This window comes from Leptidea sinapis, chromosome 4, assembly GCF_905404315.1.
Source record: "Leptidea sinapis chromosome 4, ilLepSina1.1, whole genome shotgun sequence".
Taxonomy (NCBI): Eukaryota; Metazoa; Arthropoda; class Insecta; order Lepidoptera; family Pieridae; genus Leptidea; species Leptidea sinapis.
The window spans coordinates 13,512,556-13,539,645 of NC_066268.1; the positions used below are offsets into that span (position 1 = coordinate 13,512,556).

Consider the following 27,090-nt stretch of genomic DNA (forward strand, 5'->3'; position numbering starts at 1 on the left):
GTAGGAACTTTACAATCTTATCGTAATCAATAACCTAATTGTAATTTTATAAAGCTGCATATTTACATGCTTTTTATATTAAATTAGCTGACCCGACAGACGTTGTTCTGTACATAATAAATAAAATACTGTTTTTTTATTAATCTGTCAATAATATTTTATACCACCAAGAATTATTTTGTTAAAAAATGCTCCCTGTCAATGACATTCTATATTATTATGTATAAAACTTCATTGCTCCCTGTTGTTTAATAAAATTGTTTCACAGCAGAACTGTCAAATCGTGCGTCAATAAATTCTCTCAAAGAAAATATGTCCATACAAAACAAATATTGGAAATAAAAATAATTTTAGGTCCCAAATCGAAATAAAAACTATCCTATCTCTCAAGTTGGACTAAACGGCACTCCATAAAGTAATCCTAATTTAAATCCGTTCATTAGTTTAGGAGTCTATCGCGGACAAACAACGTGTCACGTAATTTATATATATTAAGATTACATAATATGATTGCAAAGTATTTGGACTGTTTAACCATAATTGTAAAACTGTGCATATATTTTCGTTTCAGAAAATAAGAAATAATGGACAAACTTCACAATGAAAAACGTCTTAATTTTACTTATTTAAACACGGATTAATAAACATTAACCAGTCTTTTTTTAGTTACGTTTTAGTTAAGAGAACCTTTTTTTTTAAATAAAGGACGAGACGAGCAGGACAATGCGCGATGCCCATTACAATGCAGTGCCGCTCAGAAATCTTGAAAAACCCTTAAATTCTGAGCGGCACTACAATTGCGCTCGTCTCCTTGAGACATAAGATGTTAAGTCTCATTCGCCCAGTAATTTCACTCTCTATGGCGCCCTTCAGACCGAAACACAGTAATGTTTACACATTACTGATTCACGACAGAAATAGGCGCCGTTGTGGTTCCTATAATCTAGCCGGCTTCCTTTGCAAAGGAGCCTCTCAGTGGTAACTTTCAGTAAAATAAAATTAGCTTCTATATTAATTACTCTACAATATAACTCCTAAATTAGTCCCGAATAAGCTCATGTCTGAATTAAGTTTAACAAATTAGGTAACTATTAAACTAAACGTATCTTAACGACGGACCGTCTGCTTGGGAGAGTACAATATAGAGTTTCATTAATGTTAACTAACTTTGATAATAGTAACAAAGGTATTGTTCTGAATCGATCATTGTTTTATAAGCAACACCTGTTGAACAGATATTATAATCAATACATAATAATAATAATAGCCTTTAATAACAATCTTTAGATAGTTTTAGATTTACATTCAGATTGCAGTAGACATCGGCGCAGATTGTTTTGCTTTCGTATAGGCCTCCTCCAGTGTTTTCGGTCATGACATGATCTGCTCCACGTCATACCAGCGGCATATTTTAAACCGTCGCTCCATCTACGACTCGGTCTCCCTCTCTGTCTTTTTCCTTGTGTAGGATACTATTCTGTTACTATTTTGGCCTATTTTTCTTGTTTGCCTCATATTAGATGTCCTGCCCATTACTATTTGAGTTTACTAAAAGTTTGTGATACGTCTGCAATGTATTTCCTTTTTCTTATTTCTTTTAAGTTAATTCTATCACTTTCGCTTTATCTTTTTTTCACTTTTTTTTAAATTCTTAGTATACTTCTCTCTATGTTATGTTGTCATGTTTTTAGTTTGTTGAGATTATCGTTGGTTAGTGCTCATGTTTGACAACCATACGTCATGGCTGGGAATATGCAGGTGTTGTAAACAATACTTTTGATTTTTAGTAATAATGACGGGTTTTCCATAATCAATACATATAGAAACTATAAATCGAAGTGTATGTAATCGTACGTATTTTACTTTTCACCAACAGTTATCAATCTCTTCAAACATTTTTTTACTAGATTTTCAGAGAAAGAGAACATATGAAAAATAGCTGGAAACATTCACAATTTTACGTATTTTATTTTTTTGAAACCTTTTTAACCACATAGAAACCAAATACTATCTGTATATAGGCAAAGAGATTTTATATAAGCTTATACATTCTATATGCGAAAAGAATTTTCCCCGACCTATTTGAATCATAAGAGAAGAGAAAATTGAAGGATTAGAACGGAATTCGCTCAAACTAAGAAACCTACCAACTTAAATAATTTATACGTCTAGATAGTCTCTTGCTGTTAGACAACCGATGAAAACAGGCCAGGCTTAACATTTTGGTGTGCGTGACAAGGTATGTCTTACACTCGCGATTTGTGTTAGTCTGTGCATTGCTCAAAATAGAGGTTAACTCTAAACCCTAATTTTTTTACGTTTTCACAGCTGTCATGGTCTGTCTAGACGGATAAATGATCTAAGCTAACTATTTAAAAATCCCAATTCATTTTGGATGCTTATGATAACAAGGGTTCGGCTTAAATTATATTTCAGTTTGACTTTTGTTAGTAGATTAAAAAGTATATCATTTAATTTTCTTTCAATTCAATTAATTAATTTAATTTTAAATCAATATTTGAAAACTAGAAAATTCCAAATTATAACGATGGCGCAGGAGTAAGATTATGATTTTTTTCATAAATAGGAGCAACAAGCGAACTGGTAAGCTAATGGCAAGTGATCACCTCCAACCATTGTCTCTTACCAACAAAACATCAAGGAAATGAAATCACAGGAGATTGCCAGCAATTTTTAGTGAATAAAAGAATATTTATGGTTTTATAAAAAAAAAGATTATAAAAACGACTCAGTTTTGCTTTATTAAGATGTTAAATAAAAGAAAAGTATATAATATTGCTATCAGAATGACGTCACGCCTCAATAATCTTCACTGCGTCACTAATATGTTTGATACATTACGCCTTAAAATTGATTGCTGAGGCGTTAGTGACGTCATAATAGGCTGCCATGACACCTACGCCTGTTTTCGCGCGTAATTCAAAGTAGACTCATAAAAATAAATTAATTTACGTTACTGCATTATTTTACTGTTGAAATGCTTTTTTTATTGGATACTAAGTGGCGTGGAGTAACGTAATAAATGAGTAATGCAAGATTTGTCATCATGCCTATTAAAATCTGAGTCTTCGAATATTTATTTGTAAATGTTTTTTAAATTCTCATTTACCTAAGGTTGTTACATCTATACTTTATTAACATTTTATATGTCGGTATATATACTAAATATTGTACCAATTTAATCCAATTGAATGTCTTTTATCCAGCATACTGATTTTTTTAGGGATTTTCTGGTTATGCTGGCAAAATCTATTAATAATTAAGATAGCCATAGTTATACCAGTAGGGATTTACTACTACATTACATTACTACTAGAGTCTTTCTTATAAAATTCATTTAAATAAAGAAAAGGTAATAAGAAAAAGAAAAACGTGAATCAAGAATCATAATTAATAAATAAGTAGCTATATCAAGCACCAATTAAATAGACTTAGACATGAAAAAGAATGTCTCGAACTTGCGAACAAAAACTAATATGTTCTCAGAAGACAAACACAGATAATCCGATAACTAGATGGCATGTATATTAAACGTATAACTAGATATACGACGAGCAACGACAATTGATGCGCGGCCCAATGTACAAGCAGAGGCGACTTAACTATAAAGTTATCAAGATTGTTAATATACTATTTTATTTCAATGCCGGAGTCACACTCAAGGCTTTGAGATGGAGTAACCGATTAATATTTTAACTGTTTTGTTTTGTATCCATTCCTTGTTATGCATATATTTCAAATACCGCTAGCATCTGCACTACTACGATAAAGATAAACGAGTTGACAAATATCATGATTACAGTTAAGTCTCCCTTATAGAAACAAATTGGGATGGAATTCGCTGAAACTAAGATACAGAGAGACACAATGAAATTTTTAACACATCAAATTTACCATTGAATGTTATAGTCACAAGGATAAGGTATAAATCGTATATCAAAGTGATTTTTGTAAATTTGAATGAATTTGTGTGAAATGATTCTTATCTTCCATAATTTTAAAATGCCTTCAACTGAGTTTATTTATAATTTTGGGGAGTGAATAAAGGTCGCCAGGAGCTATTCGCTAGGTCACGGTTCTAAAAGGGATGAAACGAATTCCACTTTTGTTGGTTAATCTATGAGGCAGATTATCTTTAAACTTACCTCCATCAAACATTTCAGGGCATTCAGGACGACATAAATTGATTTAGTATTATGAAACTGATTTTTCAAATAGCAACAAATATAAAAATGCCTGTCGTGCATGAAAATGAATATTACGGAAAAAACAATTTTTGTCCAAGATATTGCAAAGGCTTTCCAAAAAATACAATGGGAGTGGCTGCATAATAGATAATTTTTAACACTTAGTTAAAAACACTACCATGTAAGATCCTGCTGATTTTACATGTGTCAAAAGATAAAAATTTGACGATGAAAACGTTTGTAACTTAACTGAAATATTTTAGCCAAACGTAGTAGAATACAGCCCAGAAGATGCAACGCTAGTCGCTAGTTACTTATACCCCAACAATAAAAACCAATTGTTCACGAGCTTACGTGGAGCTTTTTATTAAGCGCGGGTAAAATCACCGCACGTAAATGGTTCACGTATTCGCACTAAGTAATCCGCGATCTAAAATTATGCTTCGAAGCAGTAAAATGACAACTTTACAAAATTGATCACTCTCTACAAAAGCGTATTAAGATCGGCTGGTCTATTTCAGATGACTAGACATAACAACACAAATGTGATGGATGCATTCACTTTAACTTATTTATTGGATTGTGATTTGTGTGTTTTGGCAAATACCGTCAGCAAAATAACAATATGTGAATTTACATCGTGGTTGAAGTGTCATTCGCTTGTAATTTGAATAAGTCCGTAATAACTTATATTATGTAGAGGTTTTTGTAGTCGTTTGTTTATATCGTTATACTCTTGATTTGTTGACATTTGGGTGTTTTTAAACGGTCTTATTCCTTTTTTTTTCGATTTTAGAAAAACTAGTTATAAAACAATTATTCGCATAAAATTGTAAAAACATTTCTAACATTGAGCCTTCAAATAAATTGTATGTTTGTTTGGAATTTATTATAACTTAAATAATACAAAACTAGTTTAAAAATAATTTCACCTACAAAAACAATTTTCGTTCCATATCGTAACATGAGGGATCTCTAATTTAACTCAAAAAAGAAAATTAGAGAATTAGTTACTGCAATCGAATACTAATTTAAATATAGTATTTTCTTTGATTAACGCGAGTGTTACACATTTAAATAAAACACTTTAAAAAGGATTAAAAGGCGTGTAATTGTAACTGTGTTGTTAGATTAGATTTTTGCGTAAAAGTTAAATTTTTAGTTTAGTTAACCCGACGTTTCAATACCTTTCCAGATCTCGTTTTCAGGGGGACTGAATATAAAATGAGTGAAGGATAGTATTTGTCATAGTTGTCATTATGAAGTTTAGCGCCATTTATTTCCTCGAAGGTGGTATTTGCTGTACACAGATGGTTTTCGGCAAAATTTACTGACAGTGTCCTCTTCTTTTTTGGTATGAGTAGTTATGGGTTTTACTTTAGAGATTATTGGATAACTAATGTACGATAAATTTACACGCGTTTTAATCCTTTAAAAGTGTTTTATTTAAATGATTTAAATATATTTTGTTAAATGAAGCAAAGCAATTACGAGACACCATCTAAGATGATGAACTGTAGAATGCCAGAACATTCTAACTTATAGTTTACTTCTAGAGATAAAATGATCGTAGATAAGACAGATGCAGCTTCTAACTAAGATATTCGTACAATAATTCACGGATGTACACATAACTGAACAATTACTACACAATGCTATCTTGTACATCTTCTTGTGTTGTGTTCAATCAAATGATCAAAGTCAACAGTAGTAGCTCTCGACTCTATTGTGATACGATAACTATATACAATCTAACACTGATCAGTGAGTAAAGGTAATTAAATGCAATTAACATAATAGTTACTATGTACTTCACACAAACCAACTTGTTCTTCTCATTTAGATTAAATGAACAACTTGTTTTATTTATTTATTTTTAATGATACAGTACACACATATTACAATTACATAATATGGAATTACAAGAAATTAAATTACTGATGTGAGCACCAATAACAGATGTACACAACATTCATAGTTGCTGCTGTGAAAATTAACTACTTACTACTTACAAACTTATTAACTAATAACATAATATAAACTAAGATAAAATAACAATTTAAAGTTGATTATGTACTTTAAGTTATATAAGACTACAATTATTAAGATTAAAAAAGGAATAAAAGATAAAAAATAAATGCCTGTTGGTTTTTGTTAACTGCGATGTTTTCGTAGGTTACGTTTAAATTCCTGTGGACTATTGGAAAATATATCTAATTTCTCTATTTTATAACAATCTATACGTTTTTCTAACTCTATCAATACCAATAAAGATATATTTATGTATCAAATATAAGAAATTTAAAATGTAATGCATAAAATCGTAGTATGAATTTTAATATCTAGTTAGTGACTCTTTTTTGTGTAGTTAGTAGTAGTAGTTTTCCTAGTGAAACATCAAAAAAACTAGTTCAAATTCTTGCCATGAGCAGGATGAAATGCCTCTGAATCTCTTTTACGATTGCGGCCCACTAATGCATAAACGTAACCCCACTCTTGGAAAACAAACCTTACTCACAATAAAGAGATATTTGCAACATTCACGTCAAGAACGGTTTGTACATGTAACAGACCATGATGAGTGGCGAAAACAATAGTTGATAAATGGAATCTTGGCTGCGATGTTACGGGGACCGATAGAGGCTGGAGTAAAAGCCACCCTTTCAAAGTAATAATAATAATACCATAGTATTTTCATTTATTAACGCGATTGTTAAACATTAAAAAGAAACAATTTTTAAAAGGATTACAACGCGTGAACTTTTGGCGCTAAGCTTCATAATGACAAATACTATCATTTCAACCGCAGTCTCCCTGAAAACGAGCTCTGGAAAGGTCACGAAACATCCGGTTAACTAAAATAATAATAAAAATGAAACTTGTACGTAAAATCTAATCTAAAAAACACAGTTACAATCACACGCGTTATAATCCATTAAAAAGTATTATATTTTAATAATAATACCATTGAATGAGCTCGTCCCTCAGCCCATGGGAAATATAGAAATATTAACAAACAACCAACAAATCAATCGAGAAAATGACCCACAAAGGAAACCCATTTCAATATAATATGAAAGTTGAACTAATAAATTTAACACTGATGCAATAAATCCTTTACAAATCTAACATTATTTACTGAGTCCCAAAATTGTGCGTATTGTAGCCGTTCCGTCATGCGGAAAATTTCATTGAATGTTTGCCAACTGTATGTGAAAAGTGAATGAAGACCGGAATACGCAGTTATGCTTAGATCAATTTGATCTATTTTCAGTAGTGCAGAGGCCAAAAATCTCCTTACCTTGTCAGACCAGATATCTTTCGTTTAGCATGTATTTATTTTTACTCGCTATGAAACATATAACTACATTTATTAAATTTATAGTATTTTACGTATACATGTCTACAGTGTTATTTTTATATGTAATGTGTTTTTTTTTTCTTTTTAAATTTCAATGTTTTTTTTTAATGGAATAGGAGGACAAACTAGCGTACGGGTTACCTGGTGTTAAGTGATCACCACCGCCCACAATCTCTTGCAACACCAGAGGAATCACAGGAGCGTTGCCGGCCTTTAAGGAAGGAGTACGCGTTTAACACGTACGAGTACGTACGCGTACGTAACGCGTACAACATGAGTACGAGAGTTTACTGGCACTCCGACAGTTAACCAGGTAGATGCTGAAAATCAGCGCTGCAGTCAGTTTTGGTTTACAGCACAAGCTGAGCATCGGCCTTTTCTTTTGCCACACAGCATATTTAGTTAAGTTAGGATTACAAATATATTATTTATATTGTATTTTTATGTGTGTGGTATGGAATAATTTTCTTATTTTATATTGTTGGCTTGTAAATCAACGTGCAACATATATCTGAGGGATTTACGGTGTCTGCTCTCATACATAATAGTCACTGAACTAATAGAACTACAGATTATTTCTTAATTTAATTTGAATAAATTTCTAGTTATACAATTAATTATATTGATACTTTTAGAGTCTCTCCAAAATTGCTGTCTATACACTAATATATCGTAAGTATATGCTTATAACTATGTCAGTATCAATAACGACTGAGTCAAATCAACCAATTAGCTGACCAACCTCAACCTGAATGAACTTTCTCAGAGTTGAAAACTTGATTGGCATCTAGAAATTAAACTATTCTCAGCAAAAAGAGCACTGTCTGCAAAGTTAAAGCGAAGCAATTGAATAATTGAGTTAATCTTGAAGTCTTCAATCTTCTATTTCAATAGTGATTTAGTTTTTTAATTATAATTTGTACTTAATTAAATCGATGACTTACAGAGTAATTTGTCACAGGTATGAGGGTAAAGAGTAAAGAAAAAGTACAGAGGAGCAGTATTATTTATATTTTTAAAAACAGCTCTAGTATTCATGAGATAACTGTATTGGTAAATGTATAATGGCTGTTATTGGAAATAAAAATAAAAGATTTCTTTCGAGTATTTGTTATAGATTGCTAGTACAATATTTCGAATAGTGATCTAATATTGTCACTGAATGGTTGTAGATAACGTTTAATTTATATACATGTCGAAGTCAAGAACGTAGCCAAGAAGCGAGTACGAAGATGATTCGGTATTCGTCTTAGCTCGGGTAAAATCGGCGTGCGGTGCGAGTGCGGGCACGGGCGAGCGCCGAACAGTCAGACACGGAAGAACTAACGAGCGAGGTGGTTGTGTCGCACGTGCATGCCGAAAACACCGCGTTCTTATTACGTAATTTATTATAACTGTGAAGTATAGTAGAAGCTTTGTGGAGCTAAACGTTTCTTACTGATTAATAAGACGGAAGTTTTTTACTTGCGGTCGTGTTAAAGGCCCACAACAGCTATGGACATTTCCGAAGATGTTGGCTATGTGACCGAACTTGCACCGTCATGCATATAACGCATCTCTGTCTTTAATCATAAAGTCACCATCTTCTTCCCGAAATTGTTTAAAAAAATTTAAAAAGTTTTATAAAAACTGGATTTGCACTAAATAGTAGACGTTAGACTACCTAAACACAATAACTTATGAATGTAACGATAACAATAAAAAATTCCAAAAATAATTGTTTCCAAAGCGACGGTAGAGCTTAAAAAAAGAATTCAAAATATTGGAATCAAATTTGAGATGTAAATAACTTTAATAAAATACTTTGGGCTTTTGTTATTCTGGCGTAGTTTCCATTGTCAGTATGCAGTCGTTGTTTAAACAGTCGCAATAATATTGAATGGCCTACCTTTCTGCCAGACTGGGCGTGAGGCAAAGGTGGCGGTGCAATCAGCCTCAATGGCGGCTGCGCTTGGGGCAGCGTAGCAAGCAGGGGGGGCACGAATGGCACCACGCCCCCCATGGGCAGCGCCACCGCGAACTTCTGCATGCCCATGGTCCAGGGCACGAACCAGCCGCCCCCCGCCTGCATGCCCCCGCCGGCCCCGTACCACGCCAGCTCGACAGCTGTTACCTCATCCACGCTAGTCACTCGCGAGCACACGACGTGGACATTTAATTAATCACAGGATTCATATGTACCTGAAACAATGGGGAAACATTCGTTATTATTTCTGGACTCCAAGCCTTTACAACCAAATATGTATTACTATTGCTACTTCCCTTAGGAAAAGCCACGAAAATATTCAATTATTCTGAGATCGTCCTTTCAGTACATACCCTCATTACTATATCATTTTAAATTAACTAAAATATGAAACAGGAACCAATAGGATAACTTAACGTTACAAGTTAAATAACTAGTTAGATAAATTATAAACTAAAGTCCAGTAAAAAGAAATATTATGAAATTTTGGCTAGTATGAAACATTATGAATGTGTGAATACGACAAATAAACAAAATGAATGCGTGAGTAAATATTTCAAGATATATATGTAAAATATTTCAACAGCAAATGAATTCGGGTCAAAAGACCCTAACGACGAGTCATTACCCTGGATGACTGTTATTAGCAAAATGAAAATGACATGCCGTATTCAATGTTACCACCACAACGATAAGATAACTGGAACAGACACACGCGGTCCGTAGGCACACTTCAATTAAAAAAGGTACCGTAAATATGAATGGTAAAAGTGATGCTACTTTTATGTCTTATTTAAAATTTTCATTTTCACTATACACGTGCTACAATAATTGGCAATCGTGTAAAGTAGTTACTACAATATTACTGAATTATTAATAATACAAGTTTGAAATTATTTAATTATTATTATTGACGCACTTTGGCTTCAGCTTGTAAAGTATAAAATAAAATATTTTGCACTCGCTATGATTTGACATGGGACATGAGCCCACGCAAGTAAGCAAGTCAGTAAACCCCACAGTTACCACATACCCATCATTAGGTGACTAGCTAAACTTCTTACCCTCTTTGTTCCATTTACTAAATATACCTATATAACCTATAATATTTTACAGGTGTAAAATACTAGAAGAGGACAACGGCATAAATGAATGGCGCCCCAAAGTCGCATCTAGTTTCTTTATTCTATGGCATCTATAAACTTTCCCTGTAGGAAATGGTAGCTGAGTCGTCCAGTGTGGACATTTGTCTGCTTTGAATGGGAATAATGTAGTAGGGCAGAATTCATAGTGTTTTCGAGCTATTTGTCAGAAACATTGCTCCGGCATTCAGGACTTGGCACATGCTCGCTTTAATAACAACCGGAAGTTATTATGGCTCCGAAGAGAACAGAAACTAATGATTTAAACGTCTTGGTAATTCAAATTACGAATGCGCTAATCAAATAAGAAGTAATTAGTGACAAGACTATGAAAATAATACATGAAGAAATGCAAATAATAAAGAGAAGTTATTTCATTAATACCTTTATTATTTATTCGATTAAGGAGGATTACATATTACTTTAAATGAAGTAAGTCTGCCGACAAAATAAAAATAAATCATAAACATATGAGATTAATAGATTCACACAAACAAACCGAAGCCGAAGGTTTCTAGAATACGACAAAACACATCCAAAACATAACGAAAGTAGTACTCCGTGGGGCGGTTTACACGAGTCTCGACTGTGATCAATTAATATGGGTTTCAATTTTGAAATGTTTCCATCTATAGAAAGGAAAAATATAAAAAAAAATATCAGTATGCCAGTTGCCATAGTTTAAAAGCAATTATAACCTATAAAGGTTTAAAAATGGTCACGTGATCTATTTTGAAATTTTTAATAACTTTAGGGCAACAGTTTTAACCGACGTCAACAATAAAGTTTACAGGGAACTTAATTGCAATTATAATTAAAACGTAGCTTGAAACGTGCGGCATATTTCAGTCGGCGCATAATCGCATTAACATCACGGTGCATTGCAGTAATACTGCCAATGGTTTCTGAATATACTGAATAGCTGAAGTTTGTGGCAGCAATAATGTTTATGTTCTGAATTTAAAAAGAATACTATAGTTCTTTTTACTTGAAGTACACAAATATTTTTAAATTTATTCAAACAAAATAATGCTTCTAACTATATTTACAATACTATTATAATATTAAATTAATGTCTTCATTGCTAACTTTATAACAGCGTACTAAACGGTGATCTCATGCCGTTGCCATATGGCAACGTAAGCAGACAGGAAGTTAAAACTATCATTACCGGGAAGTGTACCAAGAATACTGGCAGCATTTCCGGTTAGGTGAGTCGCGTAGATAGTACTTTGTACATTCTCCGCGCCTTTGGACACCACGGGCCAAGTGTTTCACACCAAACGGCACAGCTTGACTCACTGAGACCGACATATTTGCGACGTTTGTTGTCTTCGGCAGTCGATGCAGCAGCCTCAGCACCCACTGAAGTAACTTCGACATGAGAAGGAGCCAGAGGGTCGACGACGGAAGATATCGAGTTATCAGGAGAGATGTATGACAGAATGTGAGGAACAAATTTTATTCAATATTAGAAATCAATAAATTTATTATCATCTCAGTATTCCAATTCGTCTCTATTATTATCCAATTTTCAACCACGTTGCTGAATTCATAAGATTATTTTAATATATACAATTTTAATTTACTCCAAACAAATAAAATATGAGTATGATTACATTGACAAAATTATGTCCGACACCATCCGTAGGTAGTGTCTCACGAGAGTATTCTTAAATTACTCAAATCTTTTCTTTAATTACACGCTCGCTTTGCAAAATTAATCAAAAAATATAAACACAACGTAAACTAGTTATTTAATATGTCAAACGAAATCCCAAACGAGTCGCCAATCACTAAACATGTGGAACATCGTTAGCTTCGACACATCAAAGAGATTCCATGTAAAACAAGCTGCCACGGCAAAATGAAAGAATACACTCGGCAATTTGTTTTCTTGGCGTCCTGTAACCGAACTAGACGACCGTGAACAATCCCGATTTAGAATCTAAGTCACTAGTCCATTAAAACTAGATCACATTACTGGAGCTTTTGTACGTCATTATCGGTTTTGGATCGACGAGTGAAAAGTTTTGTCCAATGTCATGAGATGACAAAGCAATATGATTTTCACATTATGGCTGTCTTTTGCAGAGGCATTCATTCCAGAATTTTTCTTGTTCATTTGGAAATAAGACGTTAGAGTTTGCCATGTTACGAAATTATAAATTTGTATTAAAATAATGCTATTTTTCATTAATTTTACTTTTAGATTTCTCTAGTATGCCATCCTGCAAGATATAACACGAGGAATTTTTAAATAGATACTCTTGTATAAGATCTTTTTTTTATTTCCATTTCAACCTGTTTAATTTAAATTTTGGCTTTAAACGGATTATTTTATTAAATTGCATTTAGCATTACGTCCGGCCGTGGAGTAAAGGTGAAATGATCTCTAATAACAACTTCAGCTATCAAGTCAAATTGGCCGAGTGGTTCAAACCCCACAGTGACAAAGGTTTTTTGTGTGATTCACTTATAATATTATGTAGTAATTTGTTTTTTGTTTCTTTCGATTATAATGCTGAGATTAATATGTTATTTTGTAAACAAAAATTTCCCTTGCATCCTGGTTTTATAAGACCATACTGTTCCTTTTTTTATTCAATCGTTGTTATACCAGCAATTATAATACAGAATCAAAGACAGAAGCTTAGATGGATGGATGGATTGACGAACAGCGACATCTTTATATCTTTGTTCCCGTTATGTACAGTATCCTCAAATAGTATTTTGTGCGAGAGTTGCATAAGAATTGTCAAAAAACGTGAGTGGCGCGGGTTGTGATATGAGCCGCGGGCGAACATCGCAATGAATGACGTCACGAGCGTTTTTTGGAGTAGTCTACGTGTCGCATACAATATTTTTTCCACGACTAGGTAATTTAATTTATTAATAAAAAAATACCACAAGTTTTTGACTTGCCACTTAAATGGGCGAGAAATGTTTTGTATACACAGGTACTTACAGCCTAGCGAAACTCTCTAAGAAAAAAACGATTCGCTCGATTGTATGAAACTTGAAGTCATTGATAGATTGACAGAAGACGGCTATAATCTTGTAAATCACCGAAATCCATTACGTTTTAAGCAACTGTTCGCTTTCAAACTTAGCCGAATTATACTTCTTCGCCAATCGGAATACTGGAATTACTACCATTTCAAACTTATATCAAATGACTGCACGTTTCATACTAAACTAAATTTCAATTTTTACTTAGGCAGTCCCGCAGTTACATCGTCTCTGGTTACATACTTATCACTGGTGAGTGATTTTATTTTTACTTCAATGAATGGCAAAGGTACACCCATACAGCCAACGCGGGAAATGTGAAAATTACAGAATATAACAAGCAGCATCATTGCAATTTATATTAATCCCTTTTTTTGTGTGTAGTATAATAATTAAAACATGGAAATATTATGTATGTAATTTAGGAGGTACTTTACCTAATATTTCTATGTACCTACCATACCTAACCTAGATTACGTTGTCTGTGGCACCATAAAACTGTGCTTTTATCGCGACAATATAATACTCAATGCTTTTTTAGTCCATAGAGCACAGACTTTTTCACAGACACAATAAAGTATGTACTAATTATATTAGTGATCGTGTCTGTTTAAATGACAGATAAAAGTACAGAGTAGAAAAAATATATAATACAAAAATTGGATCGTAATAAAATACCTATTTCTTAAATATAATAGTTATTCTGTAGAAGATCCTTCAGAGCACCTTGAGGGCCAATACCGACGAAATCTTAGCAAATAATTCCATTGTGTCAACATAATTGCGTCTGCTTCTTTTTGCGGGGGTTTATTTCGCGAAACATCTCGCTTCCATGAATACACCACGCTTCAACAATGGCGCACAATCTGGGGTATTCTTTGTCATTTTATTGAGCCAGATAATGCGACTTATGTGTCCACTTTATGAGACTAAGATTGGCATTAAATTTTTTAGTACGCGATAAGTTAAGCTGGCTTATGTTTTATCAATAACGTATGGAGGTCTTGCGAATCTATTAGTACTGCGATGTTGTTGCCTGCTTCTACTGAACCGATATTTTTTGGTATTTTAAGATAGAAATAACAAAAACAAATACTTGAAATGGAATTCCAGCGAAATTGAAAGCATTAAAGAATTTTATTATTTATTGTTAGCTAGCTGACCCGGCAGACTTAGAGCAGTAGCCACAATCGATAAATAAAAGATCTAAATTTTTGTATAAAATAAGCTTAAAAGTGTTATTAACAGTGTTTTAAGGAAGTTTATTTTTAACCTACTGAGAAAGTTAGAAAGACATAAAAATTCTAATTAGTTCTTCATTTTAAATTATTATTTTTATTTGAACGACACATCATAGGAAAATCAAAATTTACGTTTTTATTTAATTCCGAGTATTTTCATATTTTTTCCAACCTTCCACAAATAATTCAAGACCAAAATTAGCCAAATCAGTCTCTCTCACTCAGCGAGACTAACGAACAGCAATTCATTCTATTTTTATATATATAGATTTTGAACATTTTAGTTGTTGTTTCAATGTTTCTAGCAAAGCTTTTCTCATTATAATTTTTACCTAGGCAATGACGAATAAACAAGTTGGTGTTTGACTCGATTGCATTATTATTTTATTTTAAAGTAAGATAAAAATCTGCACTAAGAAAAATCAAACAAAATAATATAAAGTAACAGACATTCTAACTCTTGGAGTGAGGGTCTTCTGTCCCTGTCTCGCAATACGAACATTTGTATACTATACTAACCGTTCCGACTAGTTTCGCTGGGCGAGTTTTAAAAGGAAATAAATTAAACAATAAAAAAATAAGTAGCCATAAGCCTTCTAGGATAAATTTCGCATCGAATGGTGGCAGTTTCATGTCGATTTTATTTGTTATTAAGTTTAGTTTAAAAAAGTCAATATATTGATTTAAGTATAATACCAAATTATTTACCTAACTGGGTATTTGACTAAATTTTTCATTATTTTATTATAAAATAAGATAAAAATAATAGTATACAACGAAAATTAAATTAAAAAATACAATATTACAGGCGTCCAAACTCTTGCTGTGTTACTTATAAACGCGAAGTAAAGTTATTCCAAATTAACATTTTGTCATTATCATACCTGTGTCACAACAGAATTACATGACAGGGTTAAGTAATTTTAAGCTTGGAGTAACTTTACACTGCCTTTATTAGTAAGACATTTGGAATAAGGATTTTCTATCCCTATCTCGTAAAATTAAATTTGTATAGATCTACAATAGCATACCTAAGATATGACGTCACATTATGATATAAATATGAATACTTATCTGAACCTTAAAACTTTTTTGTTATTTGATCGATAGAACAAGTTTTTTTTTAATTATATTTGTTATTTAATCTACATACACAAGTTCAACTCACAAATACTATTATAAATTCAGCAGCAAAAAAAAAAAAAACTCAGCAGCTTTTAGCAAGAAAATCAAAAATAGAATTATATTATTATAGTGACGCAATATCATAAGCAATAAAGAGATTCACTCATCGCATGAAAAGCAAACAATTTCATTAGTTTTCTTTAAAATATGTGATTTTATTAAGCTTATATTTTTAAATGTGCTTTCATAAACAGACATCCGGTTGTCCAGTCGGCAACATCAATGGTCCGTAGTCAAGCGATTTATATTTGAACCAATAGAAAAATTCCTTATTTTATTTATGTTGGCTGTTCTACTTTTAAAACACTATATATTGGCGGTGCGTGTTTGTATGTATGTAACGGAATGTTTGAATACTTTTTCACTTCATAAAGTTGGGTTAATTTGAATGTATTTGTACACGTGTGAAGGACTGACAAAAATATAATATTTTAATAACTTTGATTATCATAAAATATCAACACCCATGCAATTAAGAAGTAATCGAGTATTATTCAAGATGTAATCGTAAAAATAAATAAAATAAATTATATGATTAAAAAATAAATTATCTTTGCTGTATGTACACCTCGAAGCGCTGTTAAACAAAGTTATTGGGAACTTCATTGAGGTTGAACGACAATACCAAGATAATGAGTATATCAGATGGTGTCTGGAAAAATTCGGGATATAAATTGCTCTTCTATAAATACATTACAACTTCCTTGCAGTAGATTGTTTAAAGAAGTCAAAAGGGTCAAGTGTGGAATCGGGCAAGAAGCATTCCGTACAAAATATAATTATAAATTTTAAAATTATTTATTAAAAAAACTATAGAGGGCGGTTAACATTAAATTTGGGAGTCGCTATATTGTTTTTTATTTTTCAAAATTTCAGGTGTCTATCAACTGCGATTAAGGAGATACACTCCTACTGAGAGTCTGATGAAATCTTATGGTGCGTACAGATTGGTGAAACGTAACATGAAATGAAAGAATTCGCCGTACGCATAACACGCGCACGCTACGGACATTTCAAGGCGAGCGCGGAGTGACCCGTGTTTTGTGAGTTTTTAAAAGGAACACAAAAAGACGCGTTCTCGACTAAATGGCGGAAACAGACGTACGTGAGAGGTTTTCAGTGAATGCGCGGTGTGGGCGCGCTATACGTCGACGCTTGCAGCGAACATGCAATGTAAGTTAGAATGACACATTTCATATTACGTTTCACCAGTCTGTACGCAACTTTAAAGAGTCTGTAATAAAAATGTTTCTACTCTCTCAGATCGCCATTTCTTTCCGAAGCTCTGGTAGTGATTTAACTGACATTCAAAGTATTCTCTTTGCAGCACGCAATACCTCAACTAGGCATATTTATATTCCAAACGTAAGTTATTGAAAACAATTAACAGATTTATCTCTGAGAGCCTATCAGCTACGTCAAGGGCAATAAATTACTGAGACTTATTATAATGTGCATATTTCAATAGAGTACCTATGCGTGAAAACGTTGGCTATGTAAAACCTGAATTTATCGAAGAGAATATGGTAGATCGCATAATCATAGTAATCGGCTAATAAATTGAAGCTATAAAATGTAAATATGACTGCCGTTGGAAAATCAATAATTATAACTATTATCAATACTAAGTGTATATTATTATCAATAAATTAAAGTTTTTAAAACTGACTTTGAATATGTTAAGACACATATATACCAACGAAGCGTTTTTAAAGCTCTTTTACCAGAAACCAATAAATAAAAATGACAATTATTGCTCAATTTTTTCATATTTAAATTGTGTTTATCTTATTTATAATGATTATATATAGGGACGATTTAGAAACATACCCAACTGTAATTTGTTACCATAGGTTGAGCTACAGACACACAAAAACACATAGATAATAAAAAAATAACCTCTTCATTGAAGTCAATTGAAAAAAAAATAACCAATGATGAATGATGGATTATTTAACGGCATGAATTGAAGTGAATAGCCGTCAGTTCATATTTACCAAAGAATATCGAAATCCAATAGGGAATGTCACATATTTCGTAGACCGTGACAGTGACAGGTGAATGTTCTGTAATAAAGTTGGAGACAGTGTGAAATATTTGCGTCAGGATATCACAAAAGGATATAATAAAACTAGTCATTCTGACATTTTCCAAGTCTAGTGTATCTGACTATCGAATTTATAGAAAGTTCTATAAAACTAAATATTTAAAAGAAAATCCAGCTGATAGTTTTATTAAATATATATTTGTGCTGCAGATAAATGCTATTTATTACTCTGTCTCCGGAGAAACGCAAGTAACAATTGTAAGAAAAAATTTAACATATTAACAGTTGCCTATTAATATATCCTTGAAAATGTAATTTACGTGGGTACATCATTGAATTCTTTTATAAATTGAGATACTCATAACGTTAACACTTGGAACAATTAAACTTGTTATGCCTACTACTAGCCTAAGTAAGTAACTTAGTTTCTTGTTCAAAATAATTCCAAGAAACAAAACTTTTGTGTATAAAAAATCATCAAATATTTATATTTGAAGATTTTTAAATGATACCAAAATAGAAAGTAAATAGACAAATATTATCAAAGGGGTGATATATTAGTTAGAAAGCTACTTTTAACAAAAAATTTAATTATTATCATTACTCACAACACTAGAACTATAAGTAAAAAGGGTTTCTTCTTCTTTGTGTGAGTATAAGTAACAAGACAAGCCAGTTCTTATGCTATGAGATTCACTCTGCTCTTTTACCGCTCAGGATACTTGAAAACCCCAAAATTCTGCGCGGCATCGTAATTTCGCTCGTCTTCCTCGCAAAGAATCCTCCCACTTGTAAAAAGTTAAATTAGGAGCAATTAATGAATATTTATTATACTACAGAACACAAATACAACACAAAACAACAAAAAAAAAATTAAAAGTGACACACACTCTTAAAGGCCCGAAGCAGTTTGAATAGATATTTCCATATCCATACCTATCAGATACATAATAGCCAATAAAAGGTTTAAATATATTTCTTACAAGAATATAAGCAAAACTCAATCTATTTTATAGAGATATAAACTCATCAATAAACATTAGTAATTGTGAGATAAATTTAAAATTAACAGTCAATAACAATGTTACTGCTGATTACATTCGAGTTGAAGGAGTACTAACTCGATTTACGAGTATGATGGTATTTGAAGATGTTTTATCTAGATTGCATTATATAAAGATAGAAATTATTATAGCTTCATAAGATTTGGAAATAAACGTCATTGTTCGAAAAGCAAGGATTTTTCACAAATGGAACAAAGGCTGCTTTAAATGCGGGATGAAGAAATGAGTTATAGTTGGGCGTCTATTGAATTTTTTAAATTGATGTGGAATTTGATCCATAATAGATTAAGTTTCTATTATGCTATAAACAGGTCTACATATCGATATTGACATGTGTTCTGTATTACTGTCAAGCTGTAGAATAAGAATATTAGAATTAAGTGGTTACCTATTCATTATGTATTTAAAGCTGTTAGCCCATATGAGAAAAGTGTATATGTATTGTATTTTCTATAATACACAGATAGAAGATATGTCCACAGATATGGTGGAAGTATACTGTAAGCTTGAACGTCTCTAAGTCATATCAGTTCGGGAATATTGCAGCCAACAGTTGATTTAACAACAATTGATCAACATGATAAGGATGAAGTGTTGCATTTTAACCGTCCAAATCAACCTGTAAAACCTCTACTCTGTACACAGTCAAGTCGAAGAAACAGATACTGGAAAAATCTCACCCAAAACTGAGAACAGTACACCATTTGCGCCTTGCGTAGCTTGAAGGAAGGCGCTTAGACAAGATTAGAGAAGATAGTGGACAGCTGTGTAATTAGACCTTTACAAAAAGTGTTTTTTATGAACTCATTTGAGAAAAAAAATGTAGATTAAAAGAAACTGAACGAGACACACAGACATGTAGAACGAAAGCTTTATAATAAAAAGAAACGACGAACCTTTAAAGCCAATAAACTTATCTCCAGGTAATTTAAGTGACTTTACTATACGAGTAAATTCGACAAAGCCTACAGGCTACTTAAATTAAACCATTAAAGATCGAAGACACACTAATACACCTCGGGCGACAGCAAAACAATCCATAAATTACATCTTTTATTGTTTATCAGATTCATTTACGATGTATGAATAACTTATTCAATATTTTTACTAGCAATTGCTTTAAAAAGCAAATGTACCAAACACTGAGTATTGAAAATCACTGATAAAAATGCAAGTAAGAAAAAGACTTACTATCCAAATGTTTGAGTTTTCTTTAGTGTTAATTCCGCCAATATTTGTCTTTTAAACAATTCGACACGTGTTCGTGTCGCTTCTACACGAGGCATCCTCAGGACATGTTGACTCGCCAAAATCTGGCACGAGACATTCTCTAAGTCTCGTCACGCGTCGAATTGTTTAAAAGACAAATATTGGCGGGATTAACACTAAAGAAAAACTCAAAACAATTGGATAATTATGGATATCCGCAAAGTAACGCCTACTTCAATAAATTTTCAAAAGACTTACTATAAATTATCATTTTAATGAAATAACGTAAATGAAACGTCACTTTCCTATAATTATTATTAAATCCAAGAATATCTCATTTAAATGTCTAATTGACGATCGATTCAAGAAGGTATAATAGCCACCTCATTAAATCGTATTTAACCATTTAAATGGGAGGTCAACACCCCGTCGATACATATCACAAGCAAAAAACCATTTCAATGATACCAAAATCTTTCGACAACTAATTTGATACCTTTTAAATTGTATCCTGGACCAAACCCGACCAAACATGTTATCGTACTATAGGTACTAATATATGGTAAATACATTCTATATTTCCGTGAAGCTGTTACCGTGCAGGCAGGTTGTACATTTAAATGGCTATGGAATACTTCGGAATCCAATCCGGTTGGTATTGTCCGAGTCATATTCAGGTCATTGTTTGTAGAACGCCGACAGCCAAGGATCTATTGTTGGTCCCATTATATAGACAGACGTTATGTAACCGTAGCGTAATGGATACTTGATTGCATAAGATGATTGTCGATTTGTAATGAATCAATTATGGTTAACAAGTCGAGATGTACCCAGGGACGGTTGGAATAATTACGGGGTTTGATTTTAATGAGGTTTCCTCAAGTATGTACAGATAAAATGCGGATTTGAGGTGTATTTGTAAAAAAAAAATTGCTAAAATATAGAAACTTATACTGCATTCCTAGAGCTATTGACTATTTAACTATTGACGACCTATATAGCCGAATGAGTACGTAAGTGACCCTGATTACTAAGGTCCCGGGTTCGAATCCCGGTAGGTACAATCATTTATATGATGAATATGGATGTTTGTTTCCGAGTCAGGGATGTTTATATATATTTATGTTTAAGTAAGTATATTGTATTGATTATATCGTTGTCTTGTCCCTACCCATAGTACAGGCTATGCCTAGTTTGGGGCAAGATAATTTGTGTAAAAGTGTGTTAATATTATATTATATCTAATATATAAAATTATCATGTCGCGGTGTTTGTAGTTAAACTTCTTCGAAACGGCTTGACCGATTCTCATGAAATTTTGAGTGCATATTGGGTAGGTCTGAGAATCGGACAACATCTATATTTCATCTCCCTAAATGTTAAGGGTGACCACCACGCTTTTTTTAAATTTGTTTTATTATGAGTCAGCATTAAAAAATACATACAACTTCAAATTTTCACCCATCTACGATCAACAGTTACTTTTGTATCGCGATTTTAATATCGGCAATACAACGTTTGCTGGGTCAGCTAGTTATTATAATAAAATGATAGCTCTAATACTATAAGCACCTTTTTATTAATTTTTTTTTGTGGTTTAGGAGGATAAACGACTGTAAGCGTCACTGTGATGGTAAGGGATCACTCCAATCACACTCTTTTGTAACACCAGAGAAATCACATTGGAAGCCTTTGAGGAAGTGTACGCATTTTTTAAAGTATCGTATGGTCCTGGAAATACCACGCAAAGAAGTTTATTTCATATTTGAGTACAAGACAACTACTCGAAAATCATACTGGTGAACGGCACTCCTTCAGGACTTTGAGGATTATATTTGAGATTAGTGTCGAGTGGTGTAAGGTATGATTGCATTGCACGGATCAGGTCTTAATTTCTACATAAAAATCCCTGTGATGAATGTGATAGAAGACACATAGTTAAGCGGCAGCGATGATGTCATTCAGATGGATTCCCGACGATTTAAGCAGCTCACAGATAATTCTATTCTACTCTTGGCATTTCATCTAATGCAACAACTTAACATTTCCTTTACCAGTGGGAGGCTCCTTTGCAGGTAAGATTATGGGTACCACAACGGCGCCTATTTCTCCGTGAAGCAGTAATGTGTAAGCATTGCTGCGTTTCGGTCTGAAGGGCGCCGTAGCTAGTGAAATTACTGGGCAAATGAGACTTAACATTTTATGTCACAAGGTTACGAGCGCAGTTGTAGTGCCGCTCAGAATTTTTGGGGTTTTTCAAGAATCCTCAGCGGCACTGCACTGTAATGGGCAGGGCCTCTCAATTACCATCAGCTAAACGTCCTTCTCGTCTTGTCCCTTATTTTCATAAGAAAGAAACACATTTTACATTAGTACAATATCAGGAGCAATTGAAATGATCAATCGAAATGCATTTCCCCCTATTACATTAGCCATTCTGACATAGAGTCACCGCAAATCGCGCCCAATCTTCCACTGTTAAAGTTATCAACAGTGTATTGAAGTTGCGAACCCGCAATGCCTATCCAACCGGAATTAACGACTTCCTAATCGACGATCCCAATAAATAACAATGAATGTTTATTGTTCGATTTTTGTGGAATAGTCAAACTTTTTATTGAATATAGTCCACACCCTTCTGTATATCTATAACCATAGATATGTTCTACATTATTGTTGTAGGTACATAATTGTACTCATGCAGTGCTCTTAGAGGCTGTGTGACTTTTTATCTTTTTGGCATTTGCATATTTTTTAAAATTCAAAAAGAGAAAAGCTAATTTACAAAAAGAGTATAGTATATGAGTTTTATCTCTTCGCCATATTTTTTTTATTTACTTCGTACGCTTGTATATAAGCTGATACATTTGTGTGTATCAGTTTACATTACTAGGGTTAAAACCAGTGGGAGGCTCCTTTGCACAGGATGCCGGCTAGATTATGGGTACCACAACGGTGCCTATTTCTGCCGTGAAGCAGTAATGTGTAAGCACTACTGTGTTATAGTTTGAAGTTCGCCGTAGGTGGCGAAATTACTGGGCAAATGATACTTGACAACTAATGTCTCAAGGTGACGAGCGCAGTTGTAGTGCCACTCCGAATTTTTGGGTTTTTCAATAATACTGAGCGGCAAAGCATTGTTATGGGCAGGGCGTATCAATTACCATCAGCTGCACGTCGTGCTCGTCTCATCCCTTATTTTCATAAAAAAAATCGAATTGATTTATCCTCGCACCATACTAATAAATATATTATTAAAAAGAGAAAAATATGCTTTAAATATATCTCTCTACTAAATAAAGCTGTAAAATCGCTAATTCACATTTTACAACAACTTGAAAAGAAACAATACGATGTAACCCCATGTAAATTAAGACGATAATTATGTTAGATGTCAAGTGTGGCCCGGACGAATTCAAGTGTCACTTAAGAGCTTGAGACTTAAGGCTTCAGCTTAAGCTGGCAACATCATAGAACGATGACGACCTGTTGAATCTTATGCAATCGTGTGTAGTGACATAAAGTTATAAAATATTTAAATACGTTTTGATATGGAATATCAAATTTGCAACCAAAATTTATAAGCGATGCGGGACTCGAACACGAGAGGTCACGGGATGCTTGTTACTTCAAGGACTGACGTTTAGGCTATGCGTTGGTGAACCAGTCAGTCGTCAGTTAGGACACGATTTTCAATCGTTTTGCTCTCAATAGGTCTTCCAAACTAATGAAAGTTTATTTACAAAAAACATTTGAAAAACAAGCTATTCATAAATTTTGCAAAATTGAATAAACAACCTATTCTTCTCTGCAAACCCTTTCACCTTTCACCCAATACATGAAGCTTCTTTGTGAAGAAGCTATCCTCCCTTTAAGAACCAACCTAAAGCGCCACCATGCCATGGTAACAAATGAAACTCACAAAGTGTGCTTACAAATTTCCTTTATGTGGAGGTAATTCTTGACCCCAATTTGGGCCATGCTTTGGAAAAAAAAACATTGTCAACGTAAGAACCAAAAAGAAAGTAATTAGAAAATCACAATAAATAATAGACTCAATGCTTTGAAATAAATTTCAGGTATTTGATGACCATTCTAGTTGGTAAAGAAAATCGGTTTTGTTAATAGTCTACCGCATCGAAACGTTCAGCAATGTCAAACTAATTGCACCAATTCCAACGTATAAGCGCTCCACACAATAAGTAAAAAATGCCAAATGCTAAAAGAGTCGAATACAAAATTTTGTTCGTAAATTGGATGCATGTTCGAGAAGAGTCCACTTCATTTTTGTTTGATTACTTTTTGATCGTCATTCTGTTTTATTTTTATATAGATTAATATACTTCTTAACCAGGGGAGACCGTTACCGATTCCTACCATGGTGACACTGAAGGCCTTAATTATATAACTTTTATTTTATTTTTTATTATTTTCCCTACAATTATTATTTAATATTTCCGAGTAGCGACACATAAGTTATCCCGTGTGATAGATAGTTCTTTGTACGAACTACTGTTCGAAAGTAAAATGCCGAAAACTAAATGAAACCCAAAGGTTGTAAAAGTTGTAACTTTTGCATATAAAGCATTTAGTACTCAAACAAAACAAATGAAGAATTGGAAATAAATGGATATTTCATACATTTTTTCAGTCCGATGAACCACGTTAGGGATTGATTTTCATGCTACGTTCTGCGCGTAAGTATGAAATAATAACTCAATTTCGGCCCGGTGGTAACACCAACTTTATACTTTTCGTGTAGTGTAAAATAATCCTTTATCAAGTTGAAGGTTCACTCTTTATCAGGTTCAAGGTTGAAAACTGTATAGTTATACAAATTGAATTAACGAATTAGTAAGGTTTACTTATATTAAGCAGGTAACTTTAGTAACAGTTTTGTAGGATAAGTTGCCCAATTAAGCATTGTCTAAACATCAACCTTATAACACACTAGCTGACCCGGCAAACGTTGTTTCGCCATATAAAGTATAATTCACGCGATAGATTTATAAGTAATAAAATAATGCCTATATTATAGCCTGTACATCATTTTGTTCTATTGTCAATAATTTTTGTACAAAATAGCAATTTTATTACGGATCCCTAATTTTGAAAAAAAAACATAGCCTATAGCCTTCCTCGATAAATGGACTACCCAACACTGAAAGAATCATTCAAAGCGGACCAGTAGTACCAGAGATTAGCGCGTTCAGACAAACAAACAAACACTGCAGCTTTATAATATGATATTAAATATTAGTATAGATTAGAGCCCTAATACCTATATTATATTTGTAATGTAAACAAAACTCAGGTGAGCGGGTGCGCACATCAACCACCATAAAGAAGAGAAAACCTAAGAAGTTAACATAACCTTCTAGAATTACCCGTAACATATATGAAATAATATCGAACTATTTGCCATAATAGTATATTGAATTCTAAATAACAAACGAGAAATTGATATATTATGTCCAAAACGAACAAAATAAAGATTATCTTCAATTTAAATTTCATGGAGTACTTATCATTGTATTGTGGACACGCGTTCGACATTGAACCGAAATTTTTCAATTTGGTTATACTCCATCTAAATTCTAAACCTTAATACATCACTGCTTCGAACACTATAAATTACAAAGAGAGAGTCTTGAGCGAGCAGGGCCGAAATAAATTTGAACGTTTGACGTTTCGTTTCGGACAACGGTGTCGGAATGACACGAGCACGCAAGCCTGGCCAGACGTACGTATTGTATCCTACATTTTAAATGGGATACAGGAATATATTGCTTTTAAAATACAGTTGATACTTCGCTGCAGACGCCAATTCTGTTTTTGAATTTGTAACGGAATATTTGTGGGAAAATTGTAGGTAGTTTGAATTCAATTTTACAAAATTTAATGTATTTATATTATTTATATTTTTTTTGAGTTTGTCATATAGTTCGCCTAAAAGACGATACGTGGACTATATAAAAAACAAATTGGGAAAGAAAAGTGGTTAAAAGAAAGGTTGGCGAACCAAAGAAGGTGGCCTGACAATTTAACTGATATACTGTTGACTATAGGATGACCGAGAGTGACCAGACAAACATGCTGACGGAGCACAAGGAGGGTTCTTGCCCACGAAGCCTTACAAACTTATCATACCACTTAAAGAAAATACTTATATAAATCTAAAGTGATGTGAAGTTTAAAAGGATTTTATTATCACAACAAATCGTTCAAAGTAAGCAAAATTGATATTCATTGATTCAACTATAGTGCTTAATATATGGGTATAAGAATAATTTGTTAACTTTCAAGTTGGAAAACTTCAATTAATTTTGATTCGATTGATCGAAATTGAAACACTCTTTAAGTCAATCATTCAATCAGCCAATGCATATTTATTGTTATTGAAACACATATTTCATCCCCTACAAATAATTATTAGGCATAATAAGTCAATAGCCTTTGTACAAGTGAAATTTCATGTTTAAAACCCACAATTTAGCTCACATTCGCGTCTCCTTTGAAGTTCGAATAGGGCATATTATAGGATTTATGGAACCGTATCTGGACAATAAGTGCTTATAGTCAGAATAGTAAAAGTAGCAAATGGGAGAAAGAAAATATTACCTTTGAAATGATGCAAAGTTGAATTACATTTTTG

The 27,090-nt window shown here is 33.0% G+C and overlaps 1 protein-coding gene across 5 annotated transcripts in view; it reads right to left on the minus strand.

The window, feature by feature from the left end:
• Positions 1-27,090, minus strand: part of LOC126979890 (pseudouridylate synthase RPUSD2) — a 469,930-nt gene that overhangs the window by 84,328 nt on the left and 358,512 nt on the right. For 3 of the 5 annotated variants that reach the window (XM_050829465.1, XM_050829466.1, XM_050829468.1), the window contains one exon: positions 9,458-9,750. The exons of the other annotated variants lie outside the window; for them this stretch is intronic. In XM_050829465.1, the coding sequence (XP_050685422.1) occupies positions 9,458-9,640 (183 nt within the window). In that variant the 5' untranslated portion in view covers positions 9,641-9,750. Of the gene's footprint in view, positions 1-9,457; positions 9,751-27,090 lie in introns of those variants that run through there. 5 annotated transcript variants of the gene reach the window in all.